Raw genomic sequence first — 23,185 nt, 5'->3', positions numbered from 1 at the left:
CGAGTGCTGAAGTGGCAGAGCTGGGCAGTGATGCCAGGTCCACTCAACTACAGAGGCCAAGCTGGCTCTGCCGACGGGCTGGGCGCTAAGGGCACACGGACTCGGGCCATCCCAGCTCCTGGACGGGCAGCACATCCTCAGTCCTTAGTTTCTGAGTGGATGACAACAGTACCCCCTCCTCAGAGTGACAGCCTGCACATGGCTCGTGCGTGATGAGGGTGAGCTTGGCCCATGGCACCCGCCTGCGTGAGCCAGCACCCTCCCCGTGAGGCCCAGGCACTCACTGATCTCTGTTGGGAGCTTTCCGGAGCTGGTCAGCGGTGACCCTCCACGAGAAGTTGAAAAACCGCATGGCGTTCTCGAAGTAGAGGTCTGGGACCGCGGTGTACTGGACATAAGGGAGCAGAATCACAGGGTCAGAGCTCAGGTCCTCGAACGCAAACCCCTTCTTCTAACCCCTTCTTCTAAAACTGAGGAAGCTGAGGCTCTATGAGGCTAGGGGACTGGTCCCCAGGGCAGAGACTAGGATGGAGGACTCAGGGATGTGGGCTTGGGCCTTTGCCTTGGCCCTCATCCTGCCGGGGCCTGGCACCCTCTCCACTTCAAGGACACACTAAGAGCTTCGCCCAGGACCGCCCAGCACCCAGCAGTGTCTCAGGGCAGCGGGATGCCCTGGTAGCAGCATCAGGGACTTAGGCAGGAAATACGTTCAGCGGGGTCCAACAGAATTTTCTGCAATGATGGACATGTTCTACACCTGTGTGGTCAGGTATGGACATCAGCCACATGTGGATACTGAGCATTTCAAATGTGGCTAGTGCAACTTTTAATTAATTTTAATTAAATAGCCATCTGTGGCTAGTGGCTACCACAATGGCCAGCACAGATCTCATAAATCAAATGGGGAAACACCAAGGGACAGGCATGAGTGCACACTTTCCTCACCACTCTGGCCTTTTAGCTCTTGACAGGTGCAAGGTTCTCCCTTAGATCTGCTCCGGAGCTTTCTGGTAAAATGCTAGGCCCTTGGAAGCAGGACAGCAATCTGGGGGTGTCTACCTGGTCTGCCTCCAGGAGCCCCTCATCTCATGATATCCTGAAGCATTTACAATTATTCTCAAGGGAGAAGGCTGCAGAATGAGTCCTATAGTCTCAGAAGTAATTTTAATATTATTAGGTTTTAAATACAACCATGTTGAGAGGTTATTAGAATTTCAAAAATGCCTGAATTCACACATTTCAATTACAGGATATAAAACTTTGTCTTTTGAGGCAGAAGCACAGTCCATTTACAGGAGTGATTTGCCAAAAGCTCTAACCACCAGGGGTATTTCAACTACTCTTGTTGCCTAAATTAAGCTCAAACGTGCATTTGGGATTTATGCTTCCTCTTGCCCAGCAGCATTTCAAGGTCCAAATGAGAGGCCCAGGTTTCTCTGGGAAGGTGGGGGAGGAGCCCAGGGACAGGAGGTAACTCTGGGGCCTGGGAAGGATCCGAGGGGCTCTCCACCCTGTGCTCTGCCCCCTGATGTTTCAGGGGTGCCAATTCTCTCTGCAGCTCCTATGGTCTGTTTCCCCTCCCCTGGTATTTCCCACTCATTAAGTGGAAGTGCTGGTACTGACTGTGGGGCACTGACTGTTGGTGGCTCCAGGGAGGCAGGGGCTGCTGGGTGGCCCAGGAGAGGAAGGAGCAGAGAACAGCTCCTGAGTGCCCGACCCATCCCCAAGCCCCACACCACATCATCTCGAGATGTCCTGAGGGTCGTGGTGTCTCCAGCAGCCCACCCAGACTCAGCTCTGCCCTTTCCCAAGTGCGTACCCCCCAGGAGCATTCCAGAACGCAAGAGGGCAGGCTGGGGGCCACTCACGTCATTGAACACTTTGTCCAGCTCCTTGGGGTCCATGATAAAGTTGGGGTAGCCGATCATGTTGTAGATTGCATCCGCCTGGGCAGGGGAAAAGAGGGCTGAGTGCCCAGCGAGGCTCTGTGGGTGCCGGGCTCGGGGCCTGGGCCAAGGGGAAACAGGGCCAGGCTCCTCGTACCTCAGGGACTTTGAGTCCCTTTCTGGAAAGAATCCTCTCTTGTCTGACTTCTACTTATCCTCAGGAACTCTGATTAAATGTCACTTCCCAACGGAAGGCTTTCCTGGCCACCCCCCCACCACCACTGGACCACGTCTGATCTATCATCACATCTCCCTGCACCCCTCCCTCGCACACTCAGCACAGTGTGTTTTCATACAGTCACTAATCCGATCACATGTTCAAGGCTGTCCCCCCATCCTGCTGGACTGTCCACTGCCCGAAGGCAGGACAGCATCCCTGCTGCACCCACTGGATAGAACTAGTCCTTCCTTCATCCACCCTCTTCCACCTGCGGCTGCTGTCCCTGTGCAGGACCCTTGCAAGCACCCCTGGCCAGCTTCACCTTCTCCTTGGCTGACTTCCGAGTGTCTTCATCCATCCACTTCAGGGCGCTCAGGCTCTCCTCAAATGCCTTCTTGATCTCCAGGATGATCTCGCTGGCCTGGGGTGACAGAAGCTGAACGTGTGAGGTCTGGGCACCAGATCTGCCTAAATGCAATGGGCACCCCATGGAGAAGGATAACATCGGGCCAGAGACTAAACTCAGATCATGGCTCCAAGCCTCATGCTCCGAGGTGCTGGGCAAAGGAGCAGGGGCCACAGGTGTGTTTCCCCAACCTTGTTCCTCAGAACGCTAACGTCCTGCAAGACCAGACTGGACTTCCGTAAACAGGGCTCCCTGGTCAAGTACGCTCAGAGCACGCTTTGGGAATGTTGGAAAAGTCTCTCTGCTGGAGGACTTTTCAGAGCCTTTAATGTGTACCGTGTACAGCAGTTCTTTACAGAGATGCTGGGATATGCAGCCATTCTCAGACTTATTGGACCACAGAATTCCTTATTGATGGACTGGGCTTTAAAACCCAGAGAAGTTGAGTTCTGAGGAGCAGTTTCAGAAACGCTCTGCTCAGGCTAGAGATGAACAGCTGCTTTCAAGGGTGATAATGTCACAAACGGTCCCAGAGGCCCAAGGATCTAGAGTGGGGAAGGTGGAGTCACGCGGCAGAAAAAGCAGAGGGGCTGACAGCCCACAGAGCTCGGCTCAGAACCTGCACCCACCGCCAACAGGCAGGTCATGGTCATGTGAGTCTCAGTTTGCTAACCCTGCCTGTAGATAATATCTATGTAGTTAATGTCAGCAATTAAACCTGCACCAACCACATAACAGTTACCACTCATTGAGCCCTAGTTTTGTGCCAGGTGCTCTCCATGTGTACCACGTCACTTAACCTCCGCCCGTGGGATGGACACTAAGTGTGGAGTGAGAATACTGTCCCAAGTCACCCAGACAGGAAGTGGTGAAGCCAGGATCTGAGCTGGAGCCTGGCTGTCCCCAGGAGCTCAGCCATGAGGTTCCTCGGCTCGTCACCCATGGAGTAAGAAAAAAATGTCCGTCTCTAGGTCACAGTGCTCTGCCAACATCATGCCCCTGGGAGGTGGAGATGCCCGGAATAACCTTGCTGGGCTGCGGCAAGGGTTACATGAGATATTGCAGATCAGATTCCTGGCGCTCAATCCAAGTAGCTTCTGCGGGTAACTCACATTAGTCAAGCCTTTAGGAAACGGGACCTTGGAGTTAAGGCCGGAGGAGCAAGGAAGGTCTAGAGCAGCCCAGAGTGTGGGCTGTCGAGTTCGCGAGGGGCCGTCGCAGGCGCGATGTCACGGCCCATGTGCGAGGCACTTACAATGTTCTTGCTGTCCTCGGCAAATGTGGCTTTGACGAACATGGGGCCCAGGGCGAAGCCCAAGGTGTTCTCTGTGTCACTCACGCAAAACTTCCAGCGAGGAAGACAGGTCTGGAAAACACAAGTCAAAGGGGTTACTTGGCCCCAGTCCTCCTTCCCAACCCTCATCTGTCTGGAAGGTGGCACCAGCTGGGCCGGTGCTTCCATGAAGACCTGGAGAGTGACCTTTTCTGAGCCGGTGGAAGTTATTTAAGGCACTGGACCAAGAGGCCACGGAAGAGCCCTCATCACCACCATCTGCTATTTCCTGCACACACTTCACAAATGGTAATGGTATCCTACAGGGCCATCAAAGTGAACCTGGGAGGCAGACGAGGAAACAGAAACTCAGCAAAGGGAAGTCGCTGGTCAGGGTCCCACAGCAACTGGAACTGAGATGTGCTTGATCCTATGCCCCTGCTCCTGCCCCTACCTCGTCCTGCCTTCCGGAGGCTAAGGATCCTGGTGGCAAAGAACCTTGAGAAATTACCTTGTCTCCCCCTGAGCAACAGGAAAACCTCCCCAGACGCACCGCAACCCCACCGAAAGCCTCTCAGAGAAAACCGCCACAGTAACACTGTGGGACTTCAGTGGGGTCATCTGACCTCAGTCCTGCCCACCTACCAGCCCCCAGGACGTCTCTGTGGCTGGAGACGGGAGCCCCTGGGACTGCAGCCTCGTGTTGCTGGGCGCAATGAGAAACATTTAGGCTCGTTTCAGCCCTGCTCGCTCCCCTGCCCAGGCAGCCTCCGTGGACAGTCCATACACACAGGCGGTGGCCCTGCTCACATGAACCCCTGTGCCACGGAGGAAGCTGAGTCCTCTGCACCCTGAAAAACAGGTGGCAAAACCACCCAGGCTCAGGGCCGCCTGCTTCATAATCGCCACCCACTGAAAACAACCCAAATGCCATTGACAGGCAGATGGATAAACAAAATATGGTATTTTTATACAACAGCACCCGACTTGGCAACACAAAGGAAGGAACTACTGTTGTACGCAACATGGACGAATTCACAGCTGTCATGCTGAACGAGAGAAGCCCACACGGTGTGTGATCCCACCTACACCCACCTCTCAGGGTGCGGGGTCAGGGGGGCTGATAAGAAAGGGGTGCAGGGAACTCTTGCGCAGAGCACACTGGGTAAATGGTGATGGAAATGTTCTCTGTCTTGATTGGGTTGCTGGTTGCATGGGTGGTTTCATTTGCCAAAACTCACTGAACTGTGGACTTCATGTATACATTTTATTGTATGCGAATTACACTGTAGTGAAAAAAAATGTCTTAAAGGCAAGATGGAAGAAAGGAAGGAAGAAAAAGGCACACCAGCCTTCTCAAAGTTCAGTGGCCCAAGTTCTTTTAAACTTTCCCCTCCATGTGTCCACTTGGATGACTTCCTCCTCCCCCCAACACCACCTGCCACTTCCAAGTCTACAGCTGGACCGGGGCTGCGCCTGGATCTGGCTGAGGCTGACCTCGCAGGAGGTCAGGCCTGGGGCGGGGGGTGGAGTCTAACTCCTGGGCTCTGTGAAGGCTCCAGGCTGGGACGGCTGAATCACGGGCCAATTCTTATTCATGGTCTTCTCAGGGGATTCTTTGTATAAACCCACTCATTCATGCAAACGTTCATTAATTCACACAGCCACATTCTCTGAGCAGTTCTGCTGCACCCTGACTGTGCTAGGCCTTTGGAATCGAAAAATGAACTGGCCGTGGGCCTTGTCCTCAAGGGGCTCAATTGAAAAGCCCAGAACGTTCAGGGGGAGAGACAGATGTGTAATAAACATGACAGCAGCAGCAATGTAGTAAATGTGAATTAAGTATTTACCGGTTGCTGGGCCCTACACCGTAGCAGTCTCCCAATAACCCTCCGAGGCAGGCACTCTCTGCGGGCCTTTCTGCAGACAGAGAACTCGCGTGTGTGGAGTGCGGAGAACGCTGGCCTTTAAAGCAGACCATGGGGATCCCGTCGTGGAATCCCAGACAACCCTCTGGTGCATAAGGCAGCGATTAGTTACTCCTTTTCACAGATGGGAAGACTGAGCCCCCTGCTCTAATTAAGTGATTTGCCCAAGGTTGTGTGGTTAGAGGAAGCATTGTAAAAACTCAGGTCTTCTGACCCAAAGTTCTGTGCTATTACCTCCCTACAAGGATGGACAACTAGATGCCTTACATGGCTTTACAAACTAAAAATGTTTTCCCAAATGGAGGCCATTCCCAAGGGTCCTGTGAGAAGAAGTCAGGAATGATCCCAAACAACAGATGAGAAAACTGAGGCTTAGAGAGCACAAGGACTACCCAAGGTCACACGGCTCAGCTGTGCTTTGAGTTGTGCTGGACACAAGCTGGGTGGACCCGGCCTGGACCCAGAAGCAGCCACGTGGTGGGTGAGGAGGGCTGGAGAATGAGAGACAGATGAGCAGCATCCTCCACCCCTCAGTCCTGGGGCAGCTAGTGACTCCTGGCTCAGAGCCTCCCATCTCCAGGGTCTCCCAGCTGCCCCTGCTTCTGCCAAGGCCTCCCACTAGCTCTCAGCACCTTGCTGGTTAGAGTAGAACTTGCGCTTTGAGCCTGGCCCAGGGAAGTTCATTCACCTTATCTCTCTATCTATCCATCCGTCCATCCATCATTGTGGTAAAATACACATAAGATTTTCCATCCTAACCACTTTAAGTATACAGTTCAGTCGTGTTAAGTCAATTGGTTGTGCAGCTGATTTTTAGAACTTTTCATCTTGCAAACCTGAAACTCTGTACCCATTCAACAACTTCCCATCACCCCCTCCCCACCTGCAGCCCCTGGCAACCACCAAGAAGCTCAATTTTAACTTTTGGTTCCTGCAGAGCAGAGGCTGAGTGGCACAGAGCTTAGGGGTACAGGCTGTGGAATCAGATGTGCTAGAATTGAGAGTCTCCACCTACGAGCCGTGTGACTCAGAACAAGTCCCTCCCCCTCATCGAGCCTCAGTTTCCTCATCTGCAAAATGGGATGATGATAATGGTTTCTACCACACAGCACTGTTGTAGGAACTTGGTGAGATAATGCCTACAAAGGGTAAACATCCATTAATGATATATTTTATTTACTACTACTACTGCTGCTGCTGCCACCACCTACTACTAATAGTGAGTAGACCAGAGTGCTAACAGTTGTAGTCATCTAAACTTGGGTTTGAATTTGAGCTTGGCTGCTTCCTTGCTGGGTGACTTATGAAATCCCCTTAACTCCCTGAGCCTCAGTTTCCTCATCTGTAGTCCGGGAGGGAATGCGATGATGGAGGTGTGTGCTCCACACACAGAGCCGTCTCAATAACTACCATCCCGGGTCCTGGTCAGACCCCTCCTGAATAAAGCCCCCTGGGAGACCAAGTGCTCCAGGGGTCAGAGTCCATGCCTTGTTATGTCTGTGACCCAGGGCTGGTCTAAGGTCAGAGCAGGTGGAGTAGGAAGACGGGCAGGGCAGCCAAGTCTTTCCCTCACATTTTCCTGCAGGGCCAGCATGGCCTTTGCAGCTGAGGCCCCATGGTGCCATCGGAAGCCCCTCTTGTCAGGAGCAGGACTTATTTCCAGCCACCCTCTCCCTCAGGTCCCCTCCTGCCAGAGGTGGGTGTATGGGGAGGGAGAGAAAAGGAGAACTTTTCCCAGGATGAACTCCGGGGCGGGAGGCAGGTGCCCACATCCTGCCAGTCTCCGTCAGCCCTTATCTGGCTCCACCCACTCCACTGGACTCTGGGTGGGGCTGCTGGGGCAGGGTCCAGCTGGAGCCAGCTCTGTCCACCCTCCGGGTCTTGCAAGCGGCTGTCCTGGGTGGGGGCAGGGTGTGCCAGGCGGGCTTGGCATGCCAGCCTCTACTGCTCTGTGGCTGGGGCACCTCCCGGGGCCCTGACTTGGTGTAACCCATCAGCACATATGCGGACTGATCAGTTTCTATCAGCATCCTCAACACACGTGGGGGTCCTGGGGCACAGATCCCACTCATGTGTCTTGTGTTTTCACACTGGCTCAGAGCCTGGCACATAGTGGAAGGGGGTCAATGAACACACAAATGAGAAGATGACCTCCACTTCCTTGGGGAGAAGGTGGAAGTAGCTGGCGGGCCGGGGTCACGGTGCGGCATTTAAAGGTGGTGGAGACCACTTGGTCTGGGGCCTGGTAGGATGACATCTGTGAATTCTCGTGTCATACTTACCAGAAGCCAGGGACTGCCCCAAGGGTTTTATGTTTATGGGGAGGAAGTACTATTACTGGGGGGCTCCTGTGTAAAAGGGGGATGATAATCATACCCACCTCGCAGGGATGTGACGGTCACATGAGTTATACAAGGAAAGCCTGTATCAACATCACCACTGAGAAGGAGGCGGGAGAGATTAGAAGCCACCTTTTGCTGTAAATTAGCTAAATTGCTGTCTTCTTTAGACTTTGACTCAGTGTAATCACCTCTTCCTGGAAGCTTCTGCCCACCCCCAGCTGGCTTAGGTCCCTCCTGGGCGCCCAGGAACACCAGGGCAGACCCCTCCCGTGGCCCTCTTCATTCTCTGCCTGTTATCTACCCGCCACGAGTTCCAGGGCCTGGTGCACAGGAGGAGCTCAGCACGTGGGTGGAAACGCACGCTAACAGGCTCACCTTCTTGGTCCCATACATGACTTCCATGAACTTCTCGTCAGCATCCTGAAAGCGCTGATCAAGAAAGGAACTTGTCTTCCGCACCAGGTTCCAGATCATGTAGTTGTTCAGCAGGCTGGGGCGAAAGCAGGACAGACAGGCTCAGAAGTGCCCCGGGCTGGATACTGAGCTGTATTTCCCGCCCCCCGACCTCTAGGGGATGCCCATGGAGACTCACTCTGGATGGGGTGTGCTGCTGGGTTGGAGTGGGGAAGGGGCGTCTATTTCCAAAGCTTGGAGATGTCCTGACCAGAAGGCCAGAGACAGGAAAGGGGGCCCAAGAATTGGAAGGGCAGGAAAGGAAGCTCTGGCCAGCTGGGCCAAGGCCTCCGTGAATGAGAGCTCTCACTGCCCTCACCCCCTGGACACACAGAACCATCTGTGGCTGTTGTCACCTTTGCAAATAAGTCACCTTAGCACACAGAGATACAGTGTTCACTATGGCTAACACCCAGCCTCAAACTGGAACCAAGCTAAATGTCTGACAACAGGGGAACTGTGAATAAATAATCATATTTATATCTGATGGAATATTAGATAGCCTTGAAAAATGAGACCTGCAGAGGGTCTGGGATGACATAGGGAAGATGCTTATGATTCAGGTCAAGGGAAAAGCAGACTATATATGTAGTCACAATGATGGGGAAAAAAAAGGAACCGTGTATTAGAAAATCCACCTCTGTCTCTTTCACAAACATGCTTCACTACAAACATGAATACACATCCCAGAAGAGCAACATGAGTGTTTTCGGTAATTTTAAGTTTGGAGTTTTTTCCCTTGTAGTTCAAAACAATTTCTATAACAAATCTTTAAACAAACAAACAAAAAAAAACCATGGGGGGAAGGGTATATAGCCCAGTGGTAGAGCGTGTGCTTAGCATGCACAAGGTCCAGGGTTCCATCCCCAGTATCTCCACTAAAAATAAACAAACAAACCTAATTACCTCTCCCCCCTCAAAAATAAATAAACTAAAAAATTATTAAAATGATAAATATTAATTAAAAACATTAGCTAACATTTACTGCATCCCACCCAGTGTCAGGCACTGTGTTGACGTACTTCACAGCAAATATTTCACTCAGTTCTCACAACAGCCCTACATGGTCAGTGCTATTTATATCCCCATTTTATGGATGAGGAAAACAAACCCACAAAAGGGTAAGAAATGTGCCCCGGGCCACCAAGCTGGTGGGCGGAGGGGAGCAGTGCCCTGCTGCCTCTCATGAAGCCAGCCCAGGGCCTGCTGTCCTGAGTCAGCGTGTCGCCCTCCCGGGCTGAGAATGTGTGTGACCGCGGGGGCCCGCCCCAGGCCTCCGGGCGCCCTCACCACTTGTCCGTGTTGTTGATGAGGGCGGAGACCTGCCCCAGGTACTCCTTGTCGTAGACCACGATAGGCTCGGATTCGTTGATCTCCACGGGGTGGAAGATGGTGTTGAGGAAGGGCAGCCAGCTGATGGCGGGCGCCAGGGCCTGGAAGGGGAGAGGAAAGCGTGGCTCTGGCTGGGCTGTTGCTCTTCAGAGCCCAGGTCTCCCAGGCATTCTTGCAAAGAAGGCGTCCTTGTGCCTCCCCTGCCCCAGACAAAGCAGAGAGCTGGGCGCTGGCTGCCAGGGTAGGGGCAGAGGGCAAACACAGCTGCCTGAGTTCCATCAGAGACACTACACAGAACCGCAAGGCGCCAAACACCCACCTGACACTTGACAAGGAGTAAGAGAGACACAATGACGGCAGCCACCGCTACTGTTGGTCAATCCCCTCTGGCGCCACTGCAAGAGACTCACACAGCTTCTCTCAGTTGGACCTCACGACAAGCCTCGGCGGCAGGGACCGTTATCCCCACTTTATTGATGGAGAAACTAAGCCTCAGATGGGTCTGTGATGGATGTGTGTAGAATCTGGAGCCAAACTGCCTGGGTTCATACTCTTCCTAGCTGTGTGACTTGGAGTAAGCAGATGAACCCCTCTGTGCTCCAGGGTCTCATCTGGAAAGTGACGCTTGTCTTCATCACAGAACCCACCTCCCAGGGTTGGTGGGAGGATGAGACAAGCTAATCCCGTCTGTTCTACTCAACAGGTGCTTCCCTATCATCAGTTAGCTTCTACACGATCAGCCTTCTAGATGCCTGGTAACTGCAAAGGTGACAGTGGTAGGGTGTGTAAAGTGTTCCCACGGGGGGCTTTTCTCAGGCAAGGGATCTGGAAAAGCAAGGGTAGGATGACATCCTTCAGCAAGAAAGGAAGAGCTCTCAGCTCAGCTGATGCACACACAGGAAGCTGTCAGCTCTATTTTGAGATAATTTAAAAACGAGCACCTGTTCCTGGGGCTCCCTACCCATAGAGGCACACTCCCAGCCCCCAGCAGGCTGCACCAGCCCTGGGCCCACCTAAGGGCAGCCCCGTCGTGCCGAGCTCCCGTCCGTGGGCAGGGTCTGTGTCCACAGCCCACAGTTCCATTTCCCACCAGGCAGCCTCCAGCCACACTGAGCTACCTTTCAAGGTCCCAGTTACTGTCTTGTAAGTGTTTTGATTACAAGCTACATAACTTAAAAAAAAAAAAACTATGGTAAAATACACACAATGTAATTTACCACCTTAGCTGTGTCTAAGTGTACAGTTCAGTGGCATTAAGTACCTTCTAGTCGTTGTGCAAACATCACCACCATCCATCCCCAGATTTCACCTTGCAAAACTGAAACTCTGCACTGATTAAACAATAACTCCCCTCAGGCCCCTCCCTCAGGCCGGGACAAGCACCCTTCTACTTTCTGTCTATGGATCGGACTACTCTAGCTACCTCATGTAAGTGGGACCACACAGTACTTGTCCCTGTGCGACTGGCTAATTTCACTCAGCATGATGTTCTCAAGCAAAGTTATACAACTTTTGAATGGTCTGCTCTGGTACTATTTTTCCCATATGTTCTGTTATTTTTAGTTATTTTTGGTCCATCATTTTACAGGACGCAAGGTTTTTCAGGACTGCATGCACTGTGTTACAGCAAAAATGCCTGTAATGTCAATCGCTTAGAATGGTCTCTGGCATTTAGCAGGCACTCAGTTGATGTTAACTATTATAATCATTGATTAGCTATTACAATCATCGCTCAAGGTCTCCTAAGAGCAGTCCTGGGCCTGATTCCAAACTCTGTTCTCTGTTCCCTTGAAAAAAGGCCAATGCAAGACAAATGGAGGAAGTGAGAGATGCGTTATAAATGGTTTTCATACATAAGATCAACTAAGAATGTGCACACGTGCCTGGCATGAGAGGGGCTTGACCAACAGTAGTGCAGTTGCTGTCACTGTGTCTCCTCTTATTCCATGGCAGTCGGTAACATCGATGAATCCATAACCTGTGGTAAATATTTTTAACGTCTTCAGGGGCAGAGACAGCCATAAAAACCTTCCACTTCACAGTCTGTCTGGTTTTAAAGGGCTGCTCAGCTGTTGGGGAACAAGGACCTCAAAGGACAGAGGAGGGCAGGTCCTGTGGGCCGTGGTGACAGAGGAGGGCAGGTCCTGCAGGCCGTGGTGTGCCGGTAAACATTTAACAATTGGCTCTCAGTGATGGGGAACAATTTGTATTCCCACCATGACCTACTGCAAACCACCCACCGGGGTCGGAAGAGCAGGGCCCAGGGAGCCTCAGCACACCCCTGCCTGTCTGGCAGCAAGATGACAGGAAGAGCCCTGTCTGGGAGTGAGACCTGGTTTGGGGTTCCCACCATGAACCAGCTCTGGGACCTCAAGTCACTTTGCACCCTTCCTCTAAAATGGAGAAAACGATTCCTGCCAACACCTGGCTGCTCTGTGCCTCTCGGGATGGCTTACTCAATAAACTGAGTTTCTTTGTTCCCTGGCTTGTCCATTCCACCCTCTCTTCCTGGCAGGAGCCACTCCCCGCCACTCCCAAGCAGGTAACATCTGGAGCTCCTCCTCAAATTTCTGTGGCTGCAAAATTTGAAAGTGTCCAGGTGAGATGGACTTAGAGCCACCCAACTGCACGACTGCTGGCAAAGACCCCTGGGAAAATTGCTAAGTTTACAAAATGTTGTTGTTTGTACAATTAACAAGAGCTTCAGGAACTGCAGGCGACTAGAACTCTCTGATCGGGGTATAGATACCAGGTGGTGATAAATTTCTAGATACCTAACCCAAGCCTGTTCCTTTAGGAGAGCAGGTGTTCTGTGCAGGTAAATTTCCACGACTCTGAAATAAGGTGTGTTCAATACCAGGATTGTCACATTTTCAATCTTTATTGCTTTAGCGAACTCCTAAAATAAACACGTGTGCCTGTCTCCATGGAGATGGCTGTTTTAACCAACCAGACATTCCACTTGTGACTCAAATCCTTTGGGGCACACCAATGAGCTCTATTTTCCACACCCGCAGCCAAAGAGAACTGCTGGTCACCATCCACCCAGCTCAAGTGGGCTTGCAAAGTGGGAGAGAAAAGAGGATGCGCTTAGGCTCTGTCTCAGCTGGAGAATTGAGAGCAGAGGGTGGGGCTCATTCCCAATCAGCTTTTGGTGTGGAAGGTCCTGGAAAGGCATGGGAAGGTCCTCAGGCCCTTAGAGAAGCAACACAAAGATGTCTGATTCATGGCTCTGAATTCAGGTTCTGCTGCTGGGGGCCAGGCTAGAACCACCCGGCATTCCGTGGGCGAGCCTAGAAGGACATTGTGAAAAAAGTGGCACACCTTTCCCTGAGACACCTGGACTACAGGAAGAAAACCAAATTTCCGGATACTAGGGAACACAAAGACACTTTCTGTCCGAGAATCAAATTCTTCAGGGCTGGAGACGTGGGTTGTCATCACCAACAGCAAAGGAATAATACCGGTAACAATCACTGTAATGTGTTAGAATCACACACGGCAGTTTACAAAATGAGCCCTCATCCTCTGCCTCGTCTCAGCATCATGCAGCCCCCGGGCAGGCCCAGCCAGTACCCATCCAGGGCACCAGGCTTCAGGGGTCCAGGACTTTTTGAGATGCTAGACACAATTTTATTTTTCTATGTACCCATGCCCATTTCTTCTGGGAGAAATGTAGTAGTTTTCAACCTGTCCTCAAAGAAATCTGTGCCCTGGAGGTGAGAACCACTGCCCCTATGAGGGCAGAGGCTGCCCTTCATTTCTCTCTGTCTTCCAGAACAGAGCAGGTGTGAATGAGTGAGTGAAGACAATTTTACAAGGAAGGAAACTAAGGCTCAAATCAGAGGTTATGTGACTTGCCCAAGGCTCATGGTGGGGCTGGGCTGGAGTGGTCTTCTGACTCCAAGCCCGGGGCTCACACCACTGCTTGGCTGCTGCCTCTGCTAAAAGCCTCCCCATGCTGGCAGCTCTGCAGCTGGGTGGGAGGAAAAGCCTTTCCTTTCTTGCTTGGAAGAACAGAGCAAAAGTAAAGGTGACAGGACATCTGGGGCTAGAACCTGGAACCCGAGCTGGGGCAGATGTGCCCGGGGCTACTGTGCTTCCTCGCCCACTCTCAGGCTGTCAGTCAGCATCGTGGCCACCGTTGTGGGGAGGGATGGCCAGAGTCTCTTGGGCTGAGAACTGGGCAACTGGATGAAATCAAATTATGTTGCACAAACAGCATCTCCCTTGACCTCCTGGCCTCAGAGCGGAAAAACAGTGCCAGATGGTGCCCAACACAGGCTGCTCATCTCCATAACAACCCAGCCAGCACCACTCACCCTGATGCCAGCTTCTCTGGGGACCTAATGGGCAGCTGGCCCCCAGAAGGAGGCCAGGCTCTCTTGCCATCATCCCCAGCCTCTGCGTGGACCACACCTCTGCCTGGGACACCCAGTCTGCCCAGCTACTGCTCACCCAATCTTTAGACCTACCCTCCCCGACTTCGTCCTGCCCCTGGCCCCCGGGTCCTGCCTCTCTTGCCCAAGGCACTCAGCAGTGAGACTGGGGTTCTTTCCGCACTGGTGCCCCCGACCTGCCTGGAAGCACATCAAGATCAAGTCCCAAGGTGGCCCCACAGACCCTTGTCGGAGGGAGGGACGGAGGAGACAAAGGGGTAGGGGCCCAGGTGTTCTTCACAAAAGGAGAGGAAACGAGCCAAACTCTAATGGGTGGGCAGGACTTGGCTGGGAAGAGGAAGAAAAAAGGGAGGAGGCACTTTGGTGGAGAGGTGTGGACATCCTTCCCAGTGGAAGAGCGAGCCCAGCCAAGAATCCCATGGCAGGAAATGGGAATATTGGCCAAAGTCACTGTGCTGGTTCCTCTGTGACCCCAGAACCTGGGAGAAGGCTGGACACCAACCTGCCATGAACTGGAAAGAAGGAACAAACCGGCAGGCCATCAATTCACCACCTGCAAGTCCCAAGTAGCCACCAGGGGGCAGCCTTTGGTAGAGGCTGACTTACAGAGGGGCCGTCTTCTCAGATGGGTTACACTCAGTACAGAGAGCATTGCAATTCGGATTTTACAGCTCCAGGAGATCGCCAGGGGTCTCGGTCAAGAGCAGAGCTTCAGTGAGCCAAGCCTGAGTCCAGTGCCCAGCTCCACTGCCACCTAGGAACACGTCACCTAACCCCCTGGCTTGGAAAAGGGAGGTGACGACAGAACCCACCCCTCACGTTCATTTGCTGTACACCAGACTTGATGCAACTGAGCTCGAGACCAGAAATGCTCAATCCACGTGAGCTATTATGACCACAGAGTCTTCCCAGGTAAATGCTGTTTCAGAGAAGCAGCCTGGCGTAGGGCAAGAGACTACCTTCGGAGTCACCAGCTGTGTGGCCTTCAGCAGGTAACTCTACCTCTCTGAGCCTCAGTTCCATCTGTGAATTGAGGATAACAACCACCCCTGCTTCATGGGGCTGTCCTGAGGGTCTGATGAAGTAAGTGTAAACACCCCCAGCCCGGCGCCCTACGTCCTGAATTCCATGGCTATCCCCACCGCCATGCAGAGCTCAGTTACCTGCAGCTCGGCCGCCGTAACTTTGTGGTAGATGAGCTCCTCGTCCCGGCGCTTCTCCTGGGGGATGGTGATGTTGGCCAGCGCTGTCTCAAAGTCCAGGATCTGCTGCATCTGGGGCCGGATGGAGTCCTCATCCCCTCCGCCCAGCAGCTTCCCCAGCTGGACCATGTAGTTCAGGTATCCCGTCAGCACCTGTGGGACCCGGCACCCCCCATCCATCAGAGGCTGCCACTGCCCACTGGACAAGGGGGACAGGGTGGGGCAGGCCAGCTGCAGCCCAGTGCAGGGAGCGTCGGGGCTGGGTGTTGACCCCGGAAAACATGCTGGAAACTAGCTTCAGGAATGATTCTGGCAGTGCCTCTCTTCACTGGTTCCCTGTGGCTCTCAGGATAAAGCCCTGCCCTGGCCCACACTCCCTCCTGGACACTTGTCACAGGACAGCCACCAATGGGGCCATCTCTCAGTTCTTGGGGTATGCTTCTTTTGAACCACCCTGCTCTACCAAGCTCCCACATCTGAATTAGGTCCCTGGGTTACTTTCTCAGCTCACCCTTCCCTTATCATAATTTGTCATCATGCTGCTAATCCGGTGGTTAGTTATTCAACATCTGCCTCCCCTCCTAGGCTCAGAGTCCTGTGCGGCGGGGACCAGGCCAGTCTTGTTCACCGTTTTCTCCCCAGCATCAGGCACTTAGTAGGAACTTGCTCAGTACAAGGGGGTGGGATCATGAATGCACAGACAATGAACCTCAGACCAGGTCTCCCCAGGACATCACGAAAGACAGCCGGGGGAGGGAGAGGTGCGGGCTTTGGAGTTAGTGGACCTGGATGAGAATCTCAGGGTTAGTTGGAAGGCCAGAGGTAATGTGTATAAGAGGTGGTGGCCATTATCACTGCCTTGCTTGAGAATGGGGACAAATGACACTTGTCCCCTGCCCACTGTGTCCATGGTGCCTGAATGTGAAAAAGCCTCAATCTAGAATGGGGACAAATGACATCCCTTCCCTGCCAGGGACTGTCTATCATTTATTAGGTAAGTGACACCTCTGTGCTCCTTCAGCTTTAAAGACCTGCACAGGTGTGGACACTGAGGGGACCCTGATGGGGACAAACCAGGGAGAGAGGTGGCTACACAGGAGCCACTCTCTCTGAAGAGGCACACCTACCTTCTCATTTTCAGTTTTGTTCAGGTAATAGTCCCTTGAGGGTAAGCCCAGGCCAGACTGGTCCACCTGGAGAGAAAGGCAGGAATGAGAGGGGATAACCTGTCACATATGCACACACCTGCACAGGCACGGCCTCTGCCCACCGTGGAGACAGCTGGCACATAGCAAGAGAGAACTAGCTCAGGCCCCAGCAGCAGGAGCACAGGCTGGTAGCTGAGGCCACCCCAGTATGGGCCCCCAGTGAGGGGACAGACACATGTGGGGCTGTGTTCCTTCCCACACACGTGGTCAGATGCAGAGATTCCAGGCCCTTCTGAAGGGCCAGACGGAGCCACCTTCCTCTTTAAACTCCTCCGAGGCTCAGCAGAGCACCTCTGCCTCGTTACTCTTCCCAGGATGGTGAGCGGTTGAGAGCCACTCACAAGCTCTGTCACTTTGGTCAAGTTACTGAACCTTTCTGGTCCTCAGGTTCTTCATTTGGAAAATAGGGGAAATAACATCTGACCCTCAGAGCTGGGATGAAAATTCAAGGACAGAGTGCCAGCGAGGGGCTTGCTGATTGCTGGGTGGGTGGGGAGGGTCAGTCCCTGATAGCTACTTGACCCTTATCAGAACCACTTTGAGCTACCTAGAGTGGGTGTTATATAGTTCATTTGACTGATAGGGAAACTGCAGCTCAGAGAGGTTGAGGCACTTGCCCCAGGTCACACAGTGAGTGAGTGGCAGAGGTGGGTGGGAACTCAGTCTTCAGGACCCCCAGCCTGGGTCTCTTGCCTCTGCATCCGAGGATGGGCAGACCAGGGCTGGAGCTCCCCTGGGTGTTCTGATACTCAGTCTGGGGCAGGCTCTGGCAGGAAGAGATGGACTCAAAGCCATCCCAAGCAGAGCCATGAAGTTCGGGGGCTGAGGTGGGGAGACCAGGAGGTGGCTCCAGCTGTGCCCAGAAATTGACATCACTCTTGGGGTACACAGTGACCAATCAGAACCCCAAAGATTCACCTGTGCGGCAGTGAGCCCACCCACTCAAGGAAGACAAGCCTGCCCTTTCACAACCTCTTGCCTGCAAAAATCTCACAGTTGGGAGCCTGCAGAAATAACCAAGGCCCAGAAACCAGAAACCTGCAGCCCAGGGCAAGCCCCCTACCCCGCTGCTTGCTAAACTTTAAGCAGGCCCTGAGATCATGCCCCATCCTCTTCCTGGGCCTCCAGGCCAGCTCACCTGGATCACGTTGCTGTTGGAGTTCTTGGAGTCGGCGCTAACGTAGACGGAGAAGAAGGGCGAGGTGCGGTAGTGGGATGTGACCACCTGCAGGGTGTCCTGGAAGTTGTCCTTGTCCCAGGGCCCAGTGATGTTCCAGCCCCCAAGCTGTGGGGATGGAGAGGGAATGGGGAGGGGATGAGGTGGTGGGAGACCCCGGGGGAGATTCTGATTCTGCGGCTGACTTGCTCTGTGACCCTCTGCAGCCCCCTGGCCTATCTGAGCCTCAGGAGCAAATGAAAGGGACTGTCTGTTTTCATTAGGGGTTTCCAGCCAGTGAGCCGGAGATCCCCAGGGAGCAAAGACTTAGCCTAAACAGGAGAGTCATGAAGCCACATGTGGCTGCTCCCTAGGTGGCTGGGGAAGGGGATGGGAAGGAGACTTTTCCTGTACTCTGTTCACTTTTGAATACTCAATGAACTACAGTGAATATAATTCCTATTACATCAGAAATTCAACTGTCCATAAAAAAAAGGTCTATATTTTTTAAGAGGTCAATGAATTATGATTGATTTGAGTTTCTCTCAGAGCTGGGACTTTTTTAATCTCCTCAGTCTTCCCTGGTTGGGTCAGTGTTGGCACGTGAGGCCTGTGCCAGAGGGGAGGGACTGTCCACTCCCCAGTGCCCACAGCTCCCCATCTGCCAGTGCCCCACCCAGCAGGGGGAGGGGCAGGGGTAAGAGGAATTGGGGGAGGGAGCAGAAGGCTGCCAGAAAACACCCAGGCCACCCTTCCATATGTGCTGGGTAGCCCGGCCGGCTTTGGGCAGTCCCCTCAGAGTCCATCTGAAGCTGACTGGAAGGTGCCCAGGAAGAAAAAGACTCATTCTGCTCAGCAGGACGCGGAGGCCCCAGGTCAGTGCGGCCCTCCTCACAGGGAGGGCTCTGCTTCTGATCCAAGGCTTTCTGTTGGTCCTTCCAGAACAAACCCCACCTCACACACAAACATGCCCTCTGAGGAAAAGGAAGCGGCAACATAGAGAAACATTTTCCTTGTAAAGCTGGCCTGTGGACCACTCACAGGTGCCCAGAGACACACACGTGACATACATCCCCACACAACGACACAAGACGTTCCCGGCTATGCCGAGGTGCACACGTATGCGCACACACACTCAGCCCGACCCGTCAGCAGACAGACAGACTCTGATCCAGGTGGGTGAGGTGGCTGGAGGGGTGAGGTGGCGGGGTCCTGGTGGTAGCTGAGAGCTGGGACGGAAGCTGGGGCAGGGGGCAGGGGTAAGAGGAGTATGGGGACGGGACAGGGGTAAAAGGGAGAGGGCTGGAGGAGGGGCAGGGCAAGGGTTCACCTTCTCGATCAGCTCCATCAGGGGCTTGGCCTTGAGCTCCTCAATCCTGGTTTCATTCATACACGCACGGTAATACACCTGGGCCTTCCTTTCCGCCTCACTCACACTGGCAGTGGAGTTTTCTGGAATGACAGAGGACAGCAGTTTGCAACACGCTCCCACTTGCACACTGGGTGGCCCTGGGCAAGTGTCTCTCAGAGCCTTGGTGTTCTCAGCTGTGAGAAGAGCTCGGACTTCTGCCTGTCGGTGCAGGTGAGGAACCCAGTCATGATGGGGATGTGACCGCCAGTGGGCAGGCCGGGCACACCAGAGGCACTCCTCATTTCAGGTGACTGCGAGTCAGGACCGTGTTTCTCCCCCTCTGCTGGATGGGTCCACACACATGTCCCTGGATTGGCAGCACAGGCCCCCCAGCAGGAGGACAGCCTGCCTTTTCCGCCAGCCAGCACGTGGCCCAAACACCCCCGCCCGGCTCGTGGGACAGGGACCTATCTTGGTCGTCAGATCCCAGATGACCTTTCTTGCAATAATGACTGGACTTGGACGGAAGCTTTAAAGGCCTCATTCATTATGAACTGACTTTCCGCTTCTCCCTGAGAGGGGCGGGTGTGTTCATCAGACTTGGAGTTGATGCAGAGGCCGTCTGCCATGTTCCTTCCCAACCCCCGCAAGCAGCATCTCAATCCCTTACACCAGGACCCCCGGGAGACTCTGTCCCTTCTCCTTATTCTTGGTGCCCTGGTCTGGATGCCACGTGCTGAGGGCCATGTTCCTCTACGTGCACAAGCCAGGGGCAGGGTCCCGTCGGCACCCAGGGAAGGTGACCGCTCCCCACAGTTCAGGGCACGAAGGATCTGCCACGTGCCAGGGCTCCTGGGCCTGAGCCTTTGTCTCAGCGCCCTGCTCCAGACCCCGCCGGGGTCCCCGATCCCCTCCACTCCTTCGGTCCATTCTGCTCCCCACCCTGGGGAGCTCCTCACTGCTCCAGCCACTTTTCCTCATTTCATACTCATTCTTCCTGGACCCTGAAACTCCTTCTTTTGCTTCCTTCAAAGAGTCCCCTAAACCCTGCCTCCACCACGAAGACTTCTGGCAGAACTTCATCCATTCATCCACTAAACAGATACTAGGTGCCTTCCCTGTGCTGGGCTCTGTGGAAGCTTTGGGGACGCAAAAGACAACATCCCTGTCCCCACAGAACTTCCCTTCCAGAGTGAGGACACAGGCAACAAACAAGTAAACACACAAAGAGAAAACTCACCCTGGCCTTCTACGTGGGACACTGTCAAACCCCACACAGCCTTCAAGGCCCCTCAGAGGCCCTCTTGCCTGGGAAGCTTCTCCTCAGATGCTCATTAATGAAGGGCCTCAATGCGGAGCACCCACTGGGTGCCAGGCACCAGGCTGGGCACTAGGCTTTACGGACATGAATAATATCCATTACTGCCCCTAGAGAGCCCTTGGTCATAAGGTGACACAGGTGTGACTGCACGACAGGAGAGTGCTCTGATTAATGCCAATGGTTTTGAGACCCATAGAAAAGTCACACCCATTGGTGGTATGAGGAGGGTTGGGGTGGGGGTGTCTCCAGAGGACGTTCCACTATTTGAGCTGGTTCTGAAGGATGAAAAGTTATTCACCAGGTAGAAATGAGGGGAAAGGGCAGCAGGTTTGGGGAAATATGGACAGTATGAGGAAAACTGAGCAAGCTGTTTGGAGAAAAGAAATCCATTTGGTGCAGCCTGTTTCAAAGGGCAAGTGTCATTTCCTGATCAGTCTAATCAGCTTTCCCAGCTCTGTTCCATGGGCTCCCCTGCCCCTCAAGTCTTACCATAAACAGCATCACTTGCTGAAGTCAGAGTGATAGCCCTGAACAGCGGATGGGATTAGCCTGGGGCTAGTTTGAAGGGAGATATGGAGACAGAGGTCCAGGGGCCTGCGTGCCGAGGGGCTAGGATGGAGACCACAGGCGACCACTGCCAGGCCCTGGAAACACCTGCTGTCCCCCAGGCCCTGCCGGAGCATGAGAAGAGCCTTCTGGAGGGGGAGGGTAATGTGGCGGAAGCTGGACTGTGCCCTGCTCCTCAGATTCAGGAAGCAGAACATCAGGGAAAGCAAAGGGGGTTCCCCACCCACCTCCCAGGGGTCTAGTTTCGGTAACAACATCCCCCAGCAGCTAGGCTCTTGAAGAACCGTCACTGCTCACCAGACCCCAGAAGCGGCATCCCACTGCTCACAGTGGCTCTGGCCATGACCCTGAAATGCCAGGCCAGCAGTGAGGGAGGCACGCTCTGTGTGCTCTGGCCCTCGAAACAGCTGGCATTTCCCTCCTCGGTGGCCCCAAGGCCACCTAGATAAGAGGCCCAAAGAAAGGCTCCCAAGAAACAGCCTGGCTGTGCTCCTTACAGTGAGAAAAGACGGTTATGCCTTACACGATGCTGGCACAGTGGACTGTACATAACTGCTGAGTGTTAACTGAAGGAGTGTTCTGGGAACTCCGCAGAGAAAGGCATCAGTCACGTCAGCCTGAGGGAGGAGACGATTTCAGAGTGAAATCAGTCACAGTTAAAAGCCTGGTTTTCTTTAAGACAGCCTGCCTGTGTTTACTTCCCCGAAGGAGGGAGCAGGCCAGGAGGAATCAACTGGGCGGCTTCCATGACCCAGCAAGGGGCCACCTTTTGGAGATGGTAGCACTTCCTGGGCCCCAGGGGTATGGAAACAATTTGACAGTCCAGGGCCAGACAACAGGGCTCCCAACAGCCTGGGTACTTCCTCCCAGGGACCCAGAATTCCAGAAACTTCCTCAGTCACTTCCCCAAAGTCCCAGAGAGGAAAGACAGCACACCGTTTAATCGGCCCGCTTCTTCCTCTGGGAGTTTTTATTGGAACACCCTTTCCCACATCGCTCCCAGGGAGGAAACAAACGCTCCCGCAGCTGGGCGGGCTGCAGGGATGGGGGTCACTGCATATTCGGCAGTAGCGGCACCCCACCCTCTCTGCGCGGCAGCTGGGCTGGCTGGCCAGGACCATGTGGGGCCCGACTCCACATCAGGACAGGACCAGCGTTTGTTTCAGATAAAACACAGAAGCAGTTCAGACACTGGCCTTGGGAGCCCCACCTGGTGAGGGTAAGACGAGGAGCTGATAAGGAGGTGCCTTTTTTGTGGAAGAACAAAAATCAAGCTAAGACCATTGCCATTTACTGATGACCACTGCTGGTTCGGCCATGTGCTGGGATCTTTTCATCACCACACTGACGCCCTGAGGTGGATACTGCTGCCCCATTTCACAGAGGCGGAAAATGACGTACAAGGAGATGAAGGGACTCGCCGAGGGAGGCAGAGCTAATACTCAGGACGCTGGAATTTGAACCCACATGGTTTTAAGCCTCCCTGGGAAGTTGAACTGCTTCCTCTGTGTGTGGGTGTGGCTGTGGGTGTAAATCTTGTCTTAACAGTTTCCACTGGCGAGAGGCTGAGTAACTGGTCCAAGGTCACACCAGTGAGTGGCTGAGGCCAGAAGAGAGGCCTAAGCTCTCTGTGCCTCCCTTTCTCTTTCCTGCAGGTTCGCCTGAAAACCAGGGGCAGACCTGAAGCAGTCCAGCCGCCCTAAGAAGCCCTGGATACCCACTCCCATCCTTGGATCAATCCATCAATCAATCCATCTGACCATTTCCCAAACAGAAAGAAAGGCCCACTGCTGCCAGCACAATATTGAATAGAAAGCATTTCAGATGCAGACCTTGTCCATAGAGATTCCAACATGCACAGGAAGATGAAAGTACTGTAGACAGTAAATATTGGAAAAACAAATCAAAATAAAAATAGAAGCGATGTCACAGGGCAACATGACTAACTGCCAAGTCATTGATGTGGCCAGATTCAATGCTACTGGAATGATGCTATTTGTATTTCTCAGGGAGACTGGCATCAGGGGTAGAAGAAAGGGAGACCACTAACATTCTTTATGGAATCTGTGTTGTGCACATGGTTACAACACGCAGGGATCAATTTTTCTTTGCATGCCATTCTTCTTATAACATAAAATAT

General features: G+C 53.4%; 1 protein-coding gene across 3 annotated transcripts in view; it reads right to left on the bottom strand.

The window, feature by feature from the left end:
• ECE1 (endothelin converting enzyme 1) overlaps nt 1–23,185 on the bottom strand; it is a 103,773-nt gene that overhangs the window by 8,538 nt on the left and 72,050 nt on the right. For all 3 annotated transcript variants that reach the window (XM_031464279.2, XM_064493954.1, XM_031464278.2), the window contains exons 5-14: nt 19,137–19,258; nt 17,789–17,935; nt 16,570–16,635; nt 15,404–15,595; nt 9,799–9,941; nt 8,431–8,545; nt 3,768–3,878; nt 2,429–2,527; nt 1,869–1,946; nt 285–388 (exon numbers count right to left, since the gene is read on the bottom strand). In XM_031464279.2, coding sequence (XP_031320139.1) covers nt 285–388; nt 1,869–1,946; nt 2,429–2,527; nt 3,768–3,878; nt 8,431–8,545; nt 9,799–9,941; nt 15,404–15,595; nt 16,570–16,635; nt 17,789–17,935; nt 19,137–19,258 — 1,177 coding nt within the window. The remainder of the gene's footprint in view (nt 1–284; nt 389–1,868; nt 1,947–2,428; nt 2,528–3,767; nt 3,879–8,430; nt 8,546–9,798; nt 9,942–15,403; nt 15,596–16,569; nt 16,636–17,788; nt 17,936–19,136; nt 19,259–23,185) is intronic.

This window comes from Camelus dromedarius, chromosome 14, assembly GCF_036321535.1.
Source record: "Camelus dromedarius isolate mCamDro1 chromosome 14, mCamDro1.pat, whole genome shotgun sequence".
Lineage (NCBI taxonomy): Eukaryota > Metazoa > Chordata > Mammalia > Artiodactyla > Camelidae > Camelus > Camelus dromedarius.
Note: the sequence above shows the minus strand (reverse complement) of the source record. Positions and strands in the feature narration are given on the sequence as shown.